Genomic DNA, 20,731 nt, shown 5'->3' with positions numbered 1-20,731 from the left:
CAATTGCGTTTATTTCTGTGTGTATATAGGGCACCTGTTACCTGCCTTATTTCGTGCGGGATTAAGCTTGTGGGGGTTGTTGCGCTCGTTTATGGTTGATATTTCTTGTTCTCGTTATTACGCACGTGTAGTTTATTTTCGGAACTGAGTTTGTTCCTCCGTGCATTTGGCACGAGTTTCGGTTTTGTTTTACTGATCTCCTCTGTGAACTGTGGGACCTTTATATAGAGGGATCTGTGCCAATTTTGTATTGGTGGACTATGAATATATAATTATTATATTAAACACGCTTCTCAGTATCCCTGCTCTCCTGCGCCTGACTCCTACACCTCTCACCGAGACGCACCTTATCACAATATGAAAAAGTTACTTCTGGGAAGTTTCCCTCAGCAACTCAAAGGAAGCAAAGGTCCCTTCTATATATAAATCCCCTATGGTACTACACTACGTCATTTCAACGTGGATAATTAATTGGGTCATATTTGGTTGAGACGTTGATAAATGAGATTACAAACTATTTTCAACCACTAAAAAAAGACAGACAAAAGTTAGTTGAATTTCCAATGTGTTATCACTATGCTTTCAACCCTCTTAAAGCACAGCAAAGTTCAAATGGGAATACAATGTCAGATATTTTGTTTATTTATCTAATAGCAGAACCAAATGACCTGGGCCCAGTTTCCCAAAACCATCTTAAGGCTAAGTTAGAACCTTCGTAGGAGCATCGTGCCAATACCATCGTTACTAAAGTTGCAATTGAAAACGCTATTTATTTACCAACTGCCTCAGACCACTCCTAGAACAGCTAAGTCTGTCGTTAGATGCATTTTTCCCTACCTTGTCACTTGTCCGCTAAACATATAAACCCATACGTTTATCTGAAGCTCTGTGACCACTGATAACTTCACAACGAAGTTGACTACAAGTATAGAGTTGCCAAAGTCTTTGCAATTGTTACAAACAAGGGAAGGGAAAAAATTCAGCTTAAAATGAAAACCGAGATGACTGCATTAAAATAAAAACAGCCTACTTACTGTAGGCTACATAGACCCAGTGACGTGTATTCATGGTTGCCAAGGAAAGCCAGGCTTCCCCCAAACATTTACAACAACAAAAAAACATACAAAATCATGTATCTTTCGTCTATCTGTGATTCATACATTTCCTTCAATTCGCAAGAGGCTGTACGTATTTCACCGGAGAAAGCATCCAAACGAACAAAACAGCACCCCTCTGTCTCAGTATGTGTAGGTTATCTATCTGATGCTGTCTGGTCAGAAAGGGTATGACATTGTTGCTGCCAGTAGCATTGAATGCAAGAGAAGCCAGCGAGCATTTGTCATCCCTTGATAATAAACAAATAAAATAATAACCAATCAGCATTGAGCTAAACTGAGTCAGCTCAGCTGTGTATGGTGCTGGCGCACAAAAAAACGTGTCAAGGGAAGCCAGTTTGGATTTGCCCAATCCAAACTTCATTATTGAAGCCAAACTTCATTATTGACAGAAAACAACGTATGGTTATGTTGTTTTCCTCTGGTGGCTAGCTAGCTAGCTAGCTAAAATCGTCCCTTTCTAAATTAGCCATCGATGGAGATTTGGATTTGGACTTGTGGTTTTACTTAATTCTCCGTACTGACCAATGATTAGAACGGCGATTCTGATCTAACCTTAAATTTAAACTTTGTGACCCTGTCCTGAGAGGATGGAAGTTCAATATGTAGCTAGATGTAGATTGCTAGTGTTAACAAGCAGGCCTGGCGTATCATTGCCCATGAAAGGAAGTTAGGCTAGCGAGCAAGTAGAGTTGCATACAAAAGTACACCCCTTCAAATTAGTGGATTCAGCTATTACAGCCACACATGTTGCTGACAGGTGCATAAAATCGAGTACACAGCCATGCAATCTCCATACACTAACATTGGCAATAGAATGGCCTTACTTGTTACATCTGCTCCTGCCACGCCCTCTATTGCTCATCCTGTGTCTCCTTGACCTGCCACCACTCCCCCAGTGCCCTCTCCCTCTCCGTTTGTGTGTGATTGTGTGGGCGGAGACAGGTGTGCTGGAGTCAGAGCAGATCCCCACCAGCTGCAACCTGTTCCATAATCAAGACCTCTACAAAGACTCAGTCCTGCCACTTCCACACTGCCAGATCGTAATCTCTGCTCAGTCAGTCTACGGTTCTAGCCGTTTGTTACTATTTAGATCCTGTTGTGCCTGGTTTCCTTGCCTGACTTGGTTTTCCTCTGCGCTACAGTTCTGCCCGCTCTGACTCTGGTCCCTGTCTCCTCATCCTGCTACTCTGTCTACCCTGGATTCCCCACTCTCCCCACCCCACTCTACTGCTCCTTGGATACCCCTCCGGACCTGCTCYGGACCTGCTTACCCTGTCCCAACCCCTCTCGCTCCAGCCTCAGCCTCCGCACCTGGTTTCCTGCAACCCGCTCAAGCTTCCCCTGGCCTGCACTCCATCTTCCCCGTGTTTCAATAAATACCTTGGTTACTTCATCCCAGTCTCCTCGTCTGAGTCTGCTTTTGGGTTTCCCTGTTCCACTCCACGTAACATTACTGAAGAGCTCAGTGACTTTCAACGTGGCACCGTCATAGGATGCCACCTTTCCAACAAGTCAGTTCATAAAATTTCTGCCCTACTAGAGCTGCCCCGGTCARCTGTAAGTGCTGTTATTGTGAARTGGAAAMGTCTAGGAGCAACAACGGCTCAGCTGCGAAGTGGTAGGACACACAATCGCACAGAATGGGACCGCTGAAGCATGTAGCTCGTTAAAAAATCGTCTCTCCTCGGATGCAACACTCACTAAAGTTCCAAACTGCCTCTGGAAGCAACATCAGCACAAGAACTGTGCGTCAGGAGCTTCATGAAATGGGTTTCTATGACGAGCAGCCGCACACAAGCCTAAGATCACCATGCGCAAAGCCAAGCGTGGGCTGGAGTGGTGTAAAGCTCGCTACCATTGGACTCTGGAGCAGTGGAAACAGGTTATCTGGAGTGATGAATCACACTTCACCATCTGCCAGTCCGACGAACAAATCTGGGAACCCTACCTGCCCTAATGCATAGTGCCAAATGTAAAGTTTGTTGGAGGATAAATAATGGTCTGGGGCTGTTAATGGTTTGGGCTAGGCCCCTTAGTTCCAGTGAAGGGAAATCTCAACTCAACAGGATACAATGACATTCTAGACGATTCTGTGCTTCCAACTTTGTGGCAACAGTTCAGGGAAGGCCCTTTCCTGTTTAAGCATGACAATGTCCCTGCGCACAAAGCGTGGTTCATGCAAAAAWGGTTTGTCGAGATCGTTGTGGAAGAATTTGACTGGCCTGCACAGAGCCCTGACCTCAACCCCATATTTGTTTTCAGTGTACATCTTTGGCCATTGTAAGAAATATGTATAGTTAAAACACTCGTAAGCCTAAATTCCATCGCTATCGGGAAACCAGGCCCTGGATTGCAGTTGAGATTACATTAAAAGTACATGGTGCAAGTGATCAATGCCGGTTGAGATTTTGCACAGATTATTACGGCAATTGTGAAGATCTCCACATACCTGCAATGACCTATGCATGCTATCTTGAACATGCACACTTTATATKATTACATAAGAAATGTATAGTTACAGTAAATTCAAAATGTGGCCATGGATGTGTTACTAATTTTAAGGGTGAATGTTACATTAGTTTCTAATATAGCCTTAACTTTAGGCTATTTGCTGTAATACGAAAGTAATATTGTATTTGGGCGACAGATGTTAATGCAAATATAAAAAAATGTGCATGAAGAAAATATAAACATTTTCCCACCAGTGTTTCCAACAAACTGACTTAGTGCAGATAAAAATCAGTGCGTGATAACGTAGTGCACACAAAATGTACTTTTTTGTTTAAGTTTTCCATGTACCAAATAAAAATCTAATGTTCAATGTGTTTCCATCACATTTTCAGAGAGAGAGAGAGATAATTCCACAATTCCAGTGGGTCAGAAGTTTACATACATTAAGTTGACTGTGCCTTTAAATAGCTTGGAAAATTCCAGAAAATTATGTCATGGCTTTAGAAGCTTCTGATAGGCTAATTGACATCATTTGAGTCAATTGGAGGTGTACCTGTGGATGTATTTCAAGGCCTACCTTCAAACTCAGTGATTCTTTACTTGACATCGTGGGACAATCAAAAGAAATCAGCCAAGACCTCAGAAAAGAAATTGTAGACCTCCACGGGTCTGGTTCATCCTTGGAAACAATTTCCAAACGCCTGAAGGTACCACGTTCATCTCTACAACAATAGTACGCAAGTATAAATACCATGGGACCACGCAGTCGTCATACCTCTCAGGAAGGAGATGCGTTATGTCTCCTAGAGATGAACGTACTTTGGTGCAAAAGTGCAAATCAATCCCAGAACAACAGCAAAGGACCTTGTGAATATGCTGGAGGAAAYGGGTACAAAAGTATCTATATCCACAGTAAAACGAGTCCTATATCGACATAACCTGAAAGGCYGCTCAGCAAGGAAGAAGCCACCGCTCCAAAACCGCCATTAAAAAGCCAGACTACGGTTTGCAACTGCACATGGGGACAAAGATCATACTTTTTGGGAGAAATGTCCTCTGGTCTGATGAAACAAAAATAGAACTGTTTGGGCATAATGACCATCGTTTTGTTTGGAGGAAAAAGGGGGAGGCTTGCAAGCCGAAAAACACCATCCCAACCGTGAAGCACGGGGGTGGCAGCAGCATGTTGTGGGGGTGTTTCGCTGCAGGAGGAACTGGTGCACTTCACAAAATAGATGGCATCATGAGGTAGGAAAATGATGTGGATATATTCAAGCAACATCTCAAGACATCAGTCAGGAAGTTAAAGCTTGGCCGCAAATGTGTCTTCCAAATGGACAATGACCCCAAGCATACTTCAAAAGTGGTGGCAAAAGTAGTGGCAAAACAAAGTCAAGGTATTGGAGTGGCCATCACAAAGCCCTGACCTCAATCCTATAGAAAATGTGTGGGCAGAGCTGAAAAAGCGTGTGCGAGCAAAGAGGCCTACAAACCTGACTCAGTTTCACCAGTTCTGTCAGGAGGAATGGACCAAAATTCACCCAACTTATAGTGGGGAAGCTTGTGGAAGGMTACCTGAAACGTTTGATCCAAGTTAAACAATTTAAAGGCAATGCTACCAAATACTAATTGAGTGTATGTAAACTTCTGACCCACTGGGAATGTGGTGAAAGAAATAAACTCTGAATTAAATCATTCTCTCTACTATTATTCTGACATTTCACTTTCTTAAAATAAAGTGGTGATCCTGACCTAAGACAGGGAATTTTTACTAGGAATAAATGTCAGGAATTGTGAAAAACTGAGTTTAAATGTATTTGGCTAAGGTGTATGTAAACTTCCGACTTCAACTGTGTATATATATATATATAGGTTTGGCCTGAGGGTTTATTTTGTCAAGCCTCCCCACTGATAAGAAAAGGGCATCTTTCTGCACCTCAGCACTGTTTGCTGCTTTACTGTCGCTCCAGGCGAAGATGAACAAAGCCGTTTCAAGAGATGGAATGCTCTTCCTCCCCTTAGACCAGGTTAAGGGGACCCGGGAACACTTCTACCCATCAGCGTTAATACCTGCAGGCAGGGAGAGAAGAAACTCACTGAACAGTGTACTCAAAATGCCAACCCTCATTTTCAAGTTTGATCTCAATTCTATAGTTAGTTCAAACCAAGGAGGAAAGGTTGCTTCTTCATTCTGTAATAGTATGATGGTGCTGTGATTTGCTGCACCAAAAATATTAGCATGCAATATGGTATGAGTATTCTTTATGTTGTTGATCAAATTACTCAATGGTTATTGGCATTACAATACATTTCTGACCAAAACGTAATGATGATGTTATTCCTAGGTCATACTGTAAGTATCATACTTCTGCCTTCCTAGAATATATTCTACTGTGCTATATAGGAATCCCTGTATAAAGGAAATGCAGATAAACCAGCCAGGCTTCTGCTTCATCTGTCATGCTTTGGACTATGACTGGTGGATGGGGATTTGTTCACTACTCAGGTACAGATGTAGGATCTTAATTTGAGCCAGTTAGCTAGAGAAGGAAAATAATCCTGCAGCAACAGTTATGTGAATTGTTATGTGGATTATATTGACATTTTTGTAGGGGTTGATACATTATTCATTAGGGCAAATTAAGTCTGACATTTTAAAGTGGAAATATGAAATTTAGAAGAAAAAAATCWAACTCAAACACACTACAAATTCTCAGCAACAAAAAAGTGATCCAATTAAGATCCTACATCTGYACACTGCTCGGCACAGTGACACATCAAAGGGAAATGGCTCTGAAGGTTTGGAGTCTCTTTCCTTCCTCTTTTTCCTTTGTATTCCACCTGTGAGGAACAGGCTGGTTTATAACCCAGAAGAATACCTGCTGAATGCGGTGCTGATGTCTGTATAGACTACACTGAATAAGAAGCACTGTGCTGTAACTCTGTCACATATATTGAAAAACAGAGATGTCTGAGATCTGACAGCACTACTTTAACACAAGCAACTTCTTTATTTACACCAACTTGTCTCTCAAGAGAGTGTAGGACTGGATGGAAATGTGACCTCGCTATCTGAACCTCTCCCCTCCTCCTCACCAAAAACACTCCTCCAAGTGTAAGCTTCCTCAATATTCAACCAATGCGCACTTGTCCTCATTTGCACCTGGTTCTGGTTCCTCTGGTGTGGCTATGTTGCATTGATTCACACCAGTCTAGAAATGTCAGTTTGCTGTGATAGAGCCTGTGCCAGGACCAAGCTGTTAACCCTAGTCTAGTCTTAACATGCTGTATACTCCCCTTGTCCTAAGTGTAAAAAATGACCTGCCTTCACTAAACCCCTAAAATAAAGCAGTTTAATTGAATTTTAAACCCTAAATCTATTTTGCATGAAGAAACAACCTGTCATTCATCTCAAACTTTGTGAATATGTGGGTTTTCCCTCTTCACAATRCAGAAAGACTGCATTTAATCAGTGGACACCACTCGTTTTTTATTATAACACACCTGTCATAATTGTTTTCTTTTAAAGTAGAGGTTTATTATTATTATTATTGCTAAAGGTACAGCATAGGTGTAAACATACATTTTTTAGCAAGAGACAGCACTTGTTTAGCCTAAGAAAGTAGCAGAAATGTGAAGAAAGTAGTTTTGAATGCATTTTATTGAAGGGAAACAATAAGTCAGTGATATATATATTCTTATATACTGTACAATTAGGAATTCAACTACAAAATACTAGTCTTCTCCCATTTTCTACCAGCCCCCACCCACAAGGTGTATAAACAACAACAAATACGAATAAAATAAGATAATAGATACAAAACAAAAACGTGAAGAACATTAATCAATCAACTCTAATTAGCACATGTAGGACAGTATGCAAGTGTGTGTGCATGGACTTGGCAAATGTCTTTCTAACATGTGCAGCACATAGTATTTGTTTTACAGTCTTCCTTTGGGGGGAAGAATTGACATCTCCTCCTCTTGCCTGCCCCAGCTGGAGCCTCAGGTGGATCAGGACAAGATTCAGCCCTCTAAACAGCTTTCACAAGTACTGCAGAGGCTGCTGTGTGGGCAAGGCACTCCCTTCTTTGAATGTGTGGGGTGTGGGGTTACAAGTGCCTTTCCCAGCTGCTCCAGGAACACCCTCCTCGTGTTCCGCTTATCAGGCATCCAGGTAGGGTTGATCTTGTTCCATATCACAAAGGCATTGTATGAGGACACATCAATGATGTTATTTATGGAAGATGACCAGGGGCCAGCAGGCAGTCATCCTCCTGCAGCTGTAAGTTCCAATCACCTTGTCCAGGTAGTCCGCGCCTCCTTTGTTGTGGTTGTGGTCAAGGATGATGGCTGGCTTCCTGTCCTCACGATCACTGATCTCAGCTGTTTTGTGCAGTGTGCTCAGGAGGACCACATTCTTGTTAGTCTTTGGGTGGTAAGAAACTAGAGTGGTGGTGGGGGTGAAGGCAAACATTGATGAGAAGGCCTGTCTCCCCCTTGTTGCGAGGAGTGTTCAGGCTTGTTCTTTCTAACTGTACCAACCATGGTGATCTTCCTCTTCAGGAGCTGCTGGCTGAGTTCAACCAGTAGCACATATCATCTCAATTTCTCATTGTGTGTATGTGTGTGACTGTGGTTTGTGTGGTGTGTAAATGATTTTTTAAATGACCCTAAGACAATCTTTGTACACCGCCAGGGTGGAAATAGGCAATGTTTAACTTTTTCTAATGTTGGGGTCACTCTAGGAAATTTAAAATTTCAAGTTGAAAAAATATCATTTAGGGGGTTCTCTGCTGTTAAACATAGTGGCGGGTCATTTTTTACCCTTAAGACAAGGGTTAGGACAGATTCGGTTTGTCTGTTATCTTAGCTAGAATTCAGAACCAACTTCACAGTACCCTGACTGACAAACATTGTGTGTTTCACAAGACAACTAAAAGGCAGATGAGATTTGCTGGCTGTGTACAGACACTGCCGAAATATATTTGTTAAAGAAGGTTGCTGTGGTGTTAAAATCCAAGACATGCTGCCACCCACTGCCCATTATGTTAATTCAGATGTTGACAGATATGTTATATAATATCCCGTCTGTATCCAGTTGGCAAGTATGGAAATATGCCCAGGTAGCTGTGGTCTTAAGCAATCATCAGTTCTAGAATTTTATTTGACAATCGTAGTACATTCTTGGGCAAGTTATGACACTGCAGACAGGTTACTGGTAGACTCCTGTTGCAATTACATATACAGTAACTGAGTTTTTAATTTAATGTATACATTTCTCCATATTGATGTTCACTAATTTTGACAAAGGCAACGGATAATTACTACCACTGTGATGTCACATGGTCAAGGTGTCATGTATAACTCCCAGATGAATGAGTCAGGGAGTGGGTAATTAAGGGGTGGGCCATGTGAATCTCCCTCAGGGCACTGACAAGGCTCTACAAGCCCTCCTTATTGCGATTAAGGCCCTAGTTCCCTCCTCACACAGGTAGGAAAGAGGACAGTGTTTCACAACCCTGACCTTTGATAATCACTATGAAATCTGAGCACATTAATGATTATCTTCCCCATAGGGATTCTCATTGACAGAGTCACTACCACAGTCAATAACATTTATGAGGAAGGCCATGTTCTAATTCCCTCCCAAATCACTAAAGGGCCATCATGATGATTTTGGCCCATCTTTTTTGAAAGATAACATTTTTATTAGTGCTGCTATCAATGAGGTTAAAGATTTGAATGCAGCCACTAAGTGGAAGTTGACTTTCTGCCTTTCATACACCAGCAGGCCAATTGTAATGCTGCGAGGATTTGACATAGTCTATAATTACCGCTGAAAGCCTATATGAGTGTTGGAGGTCGATGCGTTCTCTGGCAAGACCCAGGAGACATTTGATTATATCTGTGTCATTAAACAGCAAAGTGCTGAAAAATAAATAAACATGGCAATAAAAGTGGTTGGGTTTTCTTTTAGATTTTTTATTGTTGAGGTTCATGAAACAAAAGGAAGTGTGATAGGTGAATAATAGCTGTGAAAGAATTCAATGTGAAGGTAAACTTGAGACTCCAGAATACGTAAAACTCTCAATCTGAGGGGGATACAGTATGTAATTACACTGTAGGAATAGATTGTTGCTCAATCGCTCTTCTCTCTGACAACAGCATGTCTTTCAGTGAGTCAAGGACAATTAAAATACCCTTAGTTTGTCAAGATGTGTCAGRGGAACTACATTTCAATCTATTTTCAATACAAGTGGGTGGACAGATGCTATAGAATCTATTTCTCTGAGAGGGGGTGTATTGCATAGTGACAGAAAAGCCAGAGACAAGAAGAAATGATGGATAAGTGAGAGTTAAGCAACTTTGACCTTCAAGACTTCAACTAACATTGTTTTTGCCTGGTCAAAACTCAGTATCCTATAATTCCATATGAGGATACTAGGGGAATTTGAGGAAAATGTTTACGGGGAAATAAAAGGCAAGCTTGAGGATACGTGGGTGTTCTAGTATCACTCCAGATGTTATTCTTGGACGAAAGGAAAGTCTCAAGAAATATTCAAGAGATGGAAGATAGTAGAAGCAAGGTTATAAAACACACAAAAGTATGAAATGTATGGACTTCAAGGGCAACATTTTACAATACGATTCCCTTTATGTTTTATTTTTTTATTTCACCTTTATTTAACCAGAGGTACGCTAGTTGAGAACAAGTTCTCATTTGCAACTGCAACCTGGCCAAGATAAAGCATAGCAGTGTGAACAGACAACAACACAGAGTTACACATGGAGTAAACAATAAACAAGTCAATAACATGGTAGAAAAAAAGAGAATCTATATACAATGTGTGCAAAAGGCATGAGGAGGTAGGCAATAAATCGAATAATTACAATTTAGCAGATTAAACACTGGAGTGATAAATCATCAGATGATCATGTGCAAGTAGAGATACTGGTGTGCAAAAGAGCAGAAAAGTAAATAAATAAAAGCAGTATGGGCGGTGAGGTAGGTAAATTGGGTGGGCTATATACCGATGGACTATGTACAGCTGCAGCGATCGGTTAGCTGCTCAGATAGCAGATTGTTAAAGTTGTTGAGGGTGATAAAAGTCTCCAACTTCAGAGATTTTTGCAATTCGTTCCAGTCGCAGGCAGCAGAGAACTGGAAGGAAAGGCGGCCAAATGAGGTTTTGGCTTTAGGGATGATCAGTGAGATACACCTGCTGGAGCGCGTGCTACGGGTGGGTGTAGCCATCGTGACCAGTGAACTGAGATAAGGCGGCACTTTACCTAGCATAGCCTTGTAGATGACCTGGAGCCAGTGGGTCTGACGACGAACATGTAGCGAGGGCCAGCCGACTAGGGCATACAGGTCGCAGTGGTGGGTCGTATAAGGTGCTTTAGTAACAAAACGGATGGCACTGTGATAAACTGCATCCAGGTTGCTGAGTAGAGTATTGGAAGTATTTGTAGATGACATCGCCGAAGTCGAGGATCGGTAGGATAGTCAGTTTTACTAGGGTAAGTTTGGCGGCGTGAGTGAAGGAGGCTTTGTTGCGAAATAGAAAGCCGACTCTAGATTTGATTTTGGATTGGAGATGTTTGATATGAGTCGGAAGGAGAGTTTGCAGTCTAGCCAGACACCTAGGTACTTATAGATGTCCACATATTCTAGGTCGGAACCGTCCAGGGTGGTGATGCTAGTCGGGCGTGCGGGTGCAGGCAGCGAACGGTTGAAAAGCATGCATTTGGTTTTACTAGCGTTTAAGAGCAGTTGGAGGCCACGGAAGGAGTGTTGTATGGCATTGAAGCTCATTTGGAGGTTAGATAGCACAGTGTCCAAGGAAGGGCCAGAAGTATACAGAATGGTGTCGTCTGCGTAGAGGTGGATCAGGGAATCGCCCGCAGCAAGAGCAACATCATTGATATATACAGAGAAAAGAGTCGGCCCGAGAATTGAACCCTGTGGTACCCCATAGAGACTGCAGAGGACCGGACAACATGCCCTCCGATTTGACACACTGAACTCTGTCTGCAAAGTAGTTGGTGAACCAGGCAAGGCAGTCATTAGAAAAACCGAGGCTACTGAGTCTGCCGATAAGAATATGGTGATTGACAGAGTCGAAAGCCTTGGCCAGGTCGATGAAGACGGCTGCACAGTAATGTCTTTTATCGATGGCGGTTATGATATCGTTTAGTACCTTGAGCGTGGCTGAGGTGCACCCGTGACCGGCTCGGAAACCGGATTGCACAGCGGAGAAGGTACGGTGGGATTCAAGATGGTCAAGTGATCTGTTTTGTTGACTTGGCTTTCGAAGACCTTAGATAGGCAGGGCAGGATGGATATAGGTCTGTAACAGTTTGGGTCCAGGGTGTCTCCCCCTTTGACCGCGGCAGCTTTCCAATCCTTGGGGATCTCAGATGATACGAATGAGAGGTTGAACAGGCTGGTAATAGGGGGTGCGAAAATGGCGGCGGACAGTTTCAGAAATAGGGGGTCCAGATTGGCAAGCCCAGCTGATTTGTATGGGTCCAGGTTTTGCAGCTCTTTCAGAACATCTGCTATCTGGATTTGGGTAAAGGAGAAGCTGGGGAGGCTTGGGCGAGTAGCAGCCGGGGGGGCGGAGCTGTTGGCCAAGGTTGGAGTGCCAGGAGGAAGGCATGGCCAGCCGTTGAGAAATGCTTGTTGAAGTTTTCGATTATCACGGATTTATCGGTGGTGACCGTGTTACTAGCCTCAGTGCAGTGGGCAGCTGGGAGGAGGTGCTCTTGTTCTCCATGGACTTTACAGTATCCCAGAACTTTTTGGAGTTAGAGCTACAGGATGCAAATTTCTGCTTGAAAAAGCTGGCCTTTGCTTTCCTGACTGACTGCGTGTATTGGTTCCTGACTTCCCTGAACAGTTGCATATCGCGGGGACTGTTCGATGCTATTGCAGTTCGCCACAGGATGTTTTTGTGGCTGGTCGAGGGCAGTCAGGTCTGGAGTGAACCAAGGGCTATATCTGTTCTTAGTTCTGCATTTTTTGAACGGAGCATGCTTGTCTAATATGGTGAGGAAGTAACTTTTAAAGAATGACCAGGCATCCTCAACTGACGGGATGAGGTCAATATCCTTCCAGGGTACCCGGGCCAGGTCGATTAGAAAGGCCTGCTCGCAGAAGTGTTTTAGGGAGCGTTTGACAGTGATGAGGGATGGTCGTTTGACCGCGGACCCGTAGCGGATACAGGCAATGAGGCAGTGATCGCTGAGATCTTGATTGAAGACAGCAGAGGTGTATTTGGAGGGCAAGTTGGTCAGGATAATGTCTATTAGGGTGCCCATGTTTTACGGATTTAGGGTTGTACCTGGTGGGTTCCTTGATGATTTGTGGAGATTGGAGGCATCTAGCTTAGATTGTAGGACTGCCGGGGTGTTTAAGCATATCCCAGTTCAGGTCACACTAACAGAACAAACTCTGAAGCTAGATGGGGGGCGATCAATTCACAGATGGTGTCCAGGGCACAGCTGGGAGCTGAGGGGGGTCGGTAGCAGGCGGCAAACAGTGAGAGACTTATTTCTGGAGAGATTAATTCTTAAAATTAGAAGTTCGAACTGTTTGGGCATAGACCTGGAAAGTATGACAGAACTTTGCAGGCTATCTTGCAGTAGATTGCAACTCCTCCCCCTTTGGCAGTTCTATCTTGACGGAAAGTGTTATAGTTGGGGTATGGAAAATCTCAGAATTTTGGTGGCCTTCCTAAGCCAGGATTCAGACACCTTGGCAGGACATCAGGGTTTGGCAGAGTGTGCTAAGCAGTGAGTTAGAACAATCTTAGGGAGGAGGCTTCTGATGTTGACATGCATGAAACCAAGGCTTTTTCGATCACAGAAGTCAACAAATGAGGATGTGGGGACATGCAGGGCCTGGGTTTACCTCCACATCACCCGAGGAACAGAGGAGTAGTAGGATGAGGGTGCGGCTAAAGGGTGCGGTCATGATTAGTTTGAGAAGAAGGGGGGAATGCAGTACTAACTATTGTCCCTGTTAACTGAAATAAACAAGAAATAGAACATCATTTCCATATAAGGGAATRAATCAAACATGGAGTTTATAAAAATAACTAGAGGCCTTTCCAGATGACTGACRAAAGWGAAACTGAAAAGTAATCTGAAGCTGCTTGCATTTGCCCRAAYMATCAGCATAGTTCCTCACTCAACCCAGAGCAAAGAGGCCAGTCTGCACATGTTCTAGTGYAAACCTGACACTACATGACATTARGCATGAAAACAAACCCAGAGGAATGWYCMWKKTWWYMKWMMAWTKRRRWKKKRRRMMMTYCTCTGGCTCAGAAATGTGCAAGCCCTAAACACAGCTTGAGGTTAGTTCAAGTGCTTTAAATCTGTATGAGTAAACCACTCACAGGAAAAGAGAGGCAGGAAGTCATAAACAGAGAAGACTGTGATTTTAAGAGCTTTAACAAGATGGTGAGTAGTACTGCTATACTACATATCAGAAAGCAACACTGTGGTTTGGATTGGATCCTCTCTCTTTATTGCCATGTGCTTGAGCTGTGAACTGTGCCGTCTAAAGTAACTAATGTCAATTTAAATGCAGATGAAACAACAGAGAAAAACAGAGGTCATTTTTGTCTGGGTCTTAGCCATCTGGCTCTCTTCAGTTGTCAACAGTGAAAGTAAGTGATTTTTAACATTGTGAGACAGTGCACAAAAACATATTTTGGCTGTTTTTTACCAGGCAAAAAAGCTGCTTGAGGTATCAATCTTTTGTCTTTTAGTAAGGATGTGTCACATCCAGCAAATACAGAAAGTACAGCCATATTTCAAATAATTTTGGATAAGATTCTGCTATAAAAGTACAAAACATTTTTGGTTCAAAAGATCCATGCTGTCTGGCTAGGACATCGATAAAGAGAAAGATGGAATCTGTAGTATTACCTTGAGAAGACCTGARTAAAGATGATCTGCTTTCTACAGAAACAAACTTTCTTCAAGTTCTCACAACTCCTTCTTTCCTAGCTGAACTGGCTATGGCCACAATATGCACTTAACAAAAATATAAACACAACATGTTGTGTTTCATGAGCCGAAATAAAAGATCCCAGAAATGTTCCATACGCACAAAAAGCTTATTTCTCTCAAAATCKGTGCACAAATTAGTTTASATCCCTGTTAGTGAGCATTTCTCCTTTGCCAAGATAATCCATCCACCTGACAGGTGTGTCATATCAAGAAGCTGATTAAACAGCATGATCATTACACASGTGCACCTTGTGCTGGRGACAATAAAATGCCACTCTAAATTGTGCAGTTTTGTCCCACACCACAAGYCAAGTTTTGAGGGAGCGTGYAATTGGCATGCTGACTCCAGGAATGTCCACCATAGCTGTTGCCAGATAATTGAATGTTAATTTCTCTACCAAATCGAGTGCAATGTCGTTTTAGAGAATTTGGCAGTACGTCCAACCGGCCTCACAACCGCAGACCATGTGTAAACACGCCAGACCAGGACCTCCACATCTGGCTTCTTCACCTGTGGGATCGTCTGAGACCCGCCACGCGGACGGCTGATGAAACTGCGGGTTTGCACAACCAAATAATTTTTGCACAAACTGTCAGAAACCATGTCAGGGAAGCTCTGCGTGCTTGTCGTCCTCACCAGGGTCTTGACCAGACTGCAGTTCGGCGTCGTAACCAACTTCAGTGGGCAAATGTTCACCTTCGATGACCACTGGCATGCTGGAGAAGTGGGCTCTCCACGGATTAATCCCAGTTTCAACTGCTGATCGGGCAGACAGCGTGAATGTGGTCGTTTGGGCGAGCAGTGGGCGAGCAGTTTGCTGATGCCAACATTGTGAACAGAGTGCCTCATGGTGGCGGTGGGGTTATGGTATGGGCAGGCATAAGCTAATGACAATGAACACAATTGCATTTAATCGGTGGCAATTTGAATCCCCAGAGATACCGTGACGAGATCTTGAGGCCCATTGTTGTGCCATTCATCCGCCGCTATCACCTCATGTTTCAGCATGATAATGCACAGCCCCATGTCACAAGGATCTGTACACAATTCCTGGAAGCTGAAAATGGCCCAGTTCTTCCATGGCCTGCATACTTAATAGACATGTCACCCATTGAGCATGTTTGGGATGCTCTGGATCAGTGGTCGCCAACTGGTCGATCTTCAAGGCATTCCTAGTCGATCACCAAATATTTCTGTAGAAAAGCCAACGAACGATAAAGGCTTGCGCTCCTTTTTTAAAATCGTGTTGAGCGCACCGGGTAAGCAAAGTGTTTCCATGAGACAAACTCTGCCTACCCACAGGACCGGCAAATCTGACTAAATCGAGTGCACCTACTGCGCTGCCCAATCKGATAGCTYAAATCAMCGTGGCTACAGAGCTTCCATGACCCTAGCCACAGCTAAGTTTAATAGGCTACTAGCGTACGTAAGATTTTATAACTTTTAAAACCATGACCACAGWGAGACTGTCAACGAATACAGYAAAGAGTTGCTGATTTTATGAGTGAGTTCATGTTTAAGTTTATATTCAGCACTGTCACTGTTTTTATTCATCACTATTACAAAACGCGCTTCTCCGTACTYCCGCTCGGGCTGCAGCTGCTAAGAATGAGTAGCCAAGTATCGATAGCCCTGCGTTTTATTATTATTAGCAGCTCGTCGTGTCGATTTTAATAATAAGGAATATTTAACTTTCTCTGGTCATAGGAACAACATGAATTTGTGCATGAGGCAGATGTGGGACTCGAGTTTCGCCATCAGGTGGAAGACTGTGTCCCCTCTCTCTGGTCAGTCTCACCGGGGGAAAGGAAGGAGAGAGCAGGGACGTGAGAGGTGGTTGGTAGTCTTTTGAACGGTCATCCAACTTGGAATTCCAAGTCGGAAAACTCGGGCGTCTTTCTAGAGCTCGGACTTTTCGACCTGGAGATCACTGAAGTCGTGATTTGACCTCGTTGACCATCAGATGCAGGTACCATCAGTCCAGTAAAATAAAAAAACAAATTATTTAAATTCATGCTCCACAGTGATAAACCAACTGATCTATTTTGTTTTTAAAGTTCGAGTTCGAAATATAATATGGTCTGATTAACAATATTGTCAGGCCAATCATATAGCCAATATGCTGTGATAATGTGTTAGGTCTACTGCCCAAACCTCCTTCCTACAACTGTTTGTGWGAGGTTAATGTAAAAAATAATAATCTGAGCAGCAGATCTCCGCTTGCTTTTTGACTGCCAAAGTGATCTTTACTCAGAAAAGGTTGGTGACCACTGCTCTGGATGGACGTGTACGACAGCGTGTTCCCGCCAATATCCAGCAACTTCGCACAGCCATTGAAGAGGAGTGGGACAACATTCCACAGGCCACAATCAACAGCCTGATCAACTCTATGCGAAAGAGATACATTGGGCTGCATGAGCCAAATGGTGGTCACACCAGATACTGACTGTTTTTCTGATCCACGCCCCTACTTTTGTTTTTGAACGTTATCTGTGGCCTACAGATACATATCTGTATTGCCAGTTATGTGAAATCCATAGATTAGGGCATAATGCATTTATTTAAATTGACTGATTTCCTTATATGAACTGTAACTCAGCAAAATCCTTTCAAGTGTTGCATTTGATTTATTTTTGGTCAGTGTAAATACAGTGTGTGTAAGCATGGAAAGCTTCCTATACCTGGCGATATAACAGTTTCCTCTTTATCCATCCATTCACAKGTAAAGTGGAGCTGAGAACCAGTACTGAGGTAAAGGCTCAGTGTGATCAGAATGTGTCCCTGCAGTGTGACATCATGTCATCAAGCCCACTCAAGATCATTCTCTTTTCCTGGGTAAGGAAAATGAAACAGCTGTGTGTGGTCAATGCCACTGGTGTATTYTCCTTTCCTGGCKTCCGGTGTGACAACACAAACARCACCCTCACACTCAATCTGACTCGGGTGATGCCGTCCAGTCAGGGTAACTACACCTGCAAACTGCGCTCCAACCTAACGATCACAGCTGCCAACACCACTGTGACAATGCAAGGTCTGTATACTGTATGGGAATAATGCTCCTATAYAACTAATGATGATGCTGTTGTAGGATGRGAGCAATTGCAACAATGACACATGTAGGCAAGTCAGACCAAATATTACACAAATATGGCAATGAAATTGTTAGAYGCACTCCAGCTATGTGAATGTTAMTTGAGAACTACTCAATACTCATCCTATTTTTCCCTCAACATTGCAGAGTGCCTAAGGACATCTGAGCACAAAGTGTTCCAGAATGAGTCTCAGGTTGAGTGCCAGTTATTTGGAGTTTACCCAGAAGGCACAGTACACTGGTTCCTGGGCTCTGAGAATATAACAGAGTCGGCCAGCACAAAGAGCCAGCTGGATGAAGAGGGGCTGTTTGATATAAGGAGTACCCTGCCTACCCAGGCTGGGAGTGAGCCTTACAACTGCTCCTTGTGGATACCTAGTAGTAGAACCTACAGCTCTCACAAACAGCTGCACTACTCCAAGAGGGATCTCTTCAGGGACAAGGACTAGGAGCAGACTGCTGTTGGTCTTCATCCTGGTTGGACTCATAATCATAACATAGGACTAGTCATGGGAAGGTCAGGAGGTTTTTTACTGAACATGGGACTTGGAACTACAGTAGGGCAAAGGGCTTTCCTGGTCAGGGCACATCTACACAGGATGGATCAGGGCCTTTCTCTTACTGAGTGAAGAGAAAGAAAACCTGGACTGCCATGGCCAAAGAGAATATATGTTTTCACTTTTTATACTGGGAAGCAAAATATCAAAGAAATTACAATAAATACAATTGAATTTTAAAACTGAAAATCATTGTACATTGGGATTTGAGAATAGTGTAAGAAGTATTCATCMGTTCTCATCTTGTTCATTGTTTGTCTTCAACGTTATACACTTGCTTAAATTGCATTGCTTATTACAGTAGTAGAATACTGCTTCCTGGTGGTGAAAGTGTTTACTGACGGAAATAGTATTGCTGTTAGATGAGTAATAAAGCTGTTATAAATTGTATTGTTGAATTGACTGATCTTGCTTATTAAGTCTGCCATATCTTGTTGCTGTGTTTTCCAGTCAGAACTGATTAGACTGATTATATAATAATCAATGCAATGTCAAAACATGGCTAGAAGGACATGTTACTGTGTGTTCTGGATTCTAAAATACAAGTTGTATTATACCATAGCAAATATAGTCACCCCTGTTGTTTTCTGTACCAGTTCTCAATTAAATGCACCAGACCACTGATGGTACTCATGACATTGACAGTTAAAGAATGAGGACTCATGGTCATTCAAATTGCATTTCTAGTTCCTTCTCAGTGTACCACAAGGGGGCAGAGTCATCCCACCAGAGAGGACTGTCAAACCAATCATACACAACTCTTCTCCCTCTGCATACAAACACACTCACGCTGTATGAATTCCAATCCAACTGTTCTGTATAAAAAAACACTTTGATGTGACACATTTCCTATCAATTTTCTCTACGCCAATGTGGGGTCTCCTGCAAAGTGAAGGAGTGAAGGGTAAAATGTCTGTCATTATAAAACACTCAAATCAATCCACATGACTTCTGTGGTGTCAAACTCACATATCTAATGCATTATCCAGGTGTGAGGATATGTAAAGTGTTTTAGATGGACTGACCTTGTTGCGAGGATATGTAAAGTGTTTTAGATGGACTGACCTTGTTGCGAGGATATGCAAAGTGTTTTAGATAGACTGACCTTGTTGCACATGTTGTGTGGGCTGCTGTGAGAGATGTTAAAAGTACCTGTTGAGTACACAGTATAACAACACATGCTGCATTTTTCTGATAAATAGGTACATTTCCCCGACAATTATGAGGATTCCTGCAAAGTGGGATGTCATTATCAAACACTATGATGAGTCCTGTTGTCATTATCAAACACTCATCAATATGATGAGTCCTGTTGTCCAAACAGGGCATGATCAGAAATATAGTTGAAGTGTTATAAATCGATTGACAGTTTGTTTCAGTAAAATCAAACATTATCTAGAATGGAGATGATGGTCATTGGCCTCCTTTTGGCAAACCTGCTCTAAGGTGTACAAAGGTCCACAAGGGGCTTTAGTTGTAGCCTAGTCTGTATAGATTTAACGCAACACAGCGGTTAAGAGAACCACATCTCTGTTTAACTTGACTTGACTGGGAGACAAATTCCTGTTTGTGATGTAGTTTATAGAGTTCCACTGTAATATACACACAGACAGATGGGTGCATGGTGAGTGAACAGACTAAAAAAAGATAACACCTGCTCCCACATAGTATGGATGTCATAAGGTGAATGCACCAATTTGTAAGTCGCTCTGGATAAGAGCGTCTGCTAAATGACTTAAATGTAAATGTAAATGTAGGGAGACCTGACATGGCTATCCCTAGAGCACGGTGGTGAGACAGGCGGTTAAGGGCTGAGACTCAGCGATGCTGGTCCAAAGGCTCCCTAGAGAGAGTAGAGATGCAGGAGGAGAGGTCAGCCACTGTGGACAGAGTAGAGGGTGAGTCGGCTCAATAGGCCAAAAACAACACGCTCCAGCAGAGCCACCACCCAATCAGACACTGGATCAATAAGAGAGAGAGGAGCGAAGACCCTGGTTCACGAAGCATGAGTGTAAGGACAGATGTGTGTGTTGAGGGGTGGTGAAGTGGGGTGTTAGACTGCAAGTCTAAGGAAGATAAGAGTCTATTTCTGGCCTGGCCTATGGGTCAGAAGTCAGCTCCCAAGGGCTGGGGCTGGCATGAATGACAATGGCTAGCTACAAACCAATGCGCGTCACTGGCTGGGAATATGGAAGTAATTGCAAGTAATTGGTGTGTGGTTGAGGGATACATGATATGCTTCCTTGTACATATTTGTTACATAGCATAGGAACACAGAATGCAGAACACACACACTACATAATGGAGAATATTCACTGCTCTGTATATTTACAAATGTATTTTATACGTAGTTTATAAGTGTTTATGTGAAAATAAAAGTTTAGAATGAAAATATGGTAGATCATTTCATTGTGCCCTTACTCTCTTCTTTTAAATTAGCTAATGAGGGAAAGTTCCTGTTTTGTATTTTTTATTGGTTCAATGACTT

General features: G+C 42.8%; 1 protein-coding gene across 5 annotated transcripts; it reads left to right on the top strand.

Moving 5' to 3' along the window:
* The first annotated feature begins 13,897 nt into the window (after positions 1-13,897).
* On the top strand, positions 13,898-18,912 carry LOC111981954 (uncharacterized). 5 transcript variants are annotated; one of them, XR_011481844.1, is made up of 5 exons: positions 13,898-14,039; positions 14,170-14,248; positions 15,018-15,154; positions 16,303-17,626; positions 17,834-18,912. XR_011481844.1 is itself a non-coding variant. In XM_024147816.2 (4 exons), exons 1-4 carry the CDS (start codon positions 13,959-13,961, stop codon positions 18,133-18,135), a joined length of 765 nt encoding a protein of 254 aa, XP_024003584.1. In that variant the 5' UTR covers positions 13,898-13,958; the 3' UTR covers positions 18,136-18,912. The 5 variants fall into 5 exon arrangements, 1 of the variants encoding a protein (XP_024003584.1); XR_011481846.1 differs by having other exon boundaries at positions 15,018-16,564; positions 16,850-17,626; XR_011481845.1 differs by lacking the exon at positions 15,018-15,154.
* Positions 18,913-20,731: the final 1,819 nt, after the last annotated feature.

This window comes from Salvelinus sp. IW2-2015, linkage group LG20, assembly GCF_002910315.2.
Source record: "Salvelinus sp. IW2-2015 linkage group LG20, ASM291031v2, whole genome shotgun sequence".
Lineage (NCBI taxonomy): Eukaryota > Metazoa > Chordata > Actinopteri > Salmoniformes > Salmonidae > Salvelinus > Salvelinus sp. IW2-2015.
The sequence above is the reverse complement of the archived record's forward strand: the minus strand, read 5'-3'. Positions and strand labels throughout refer to the sequence as shown.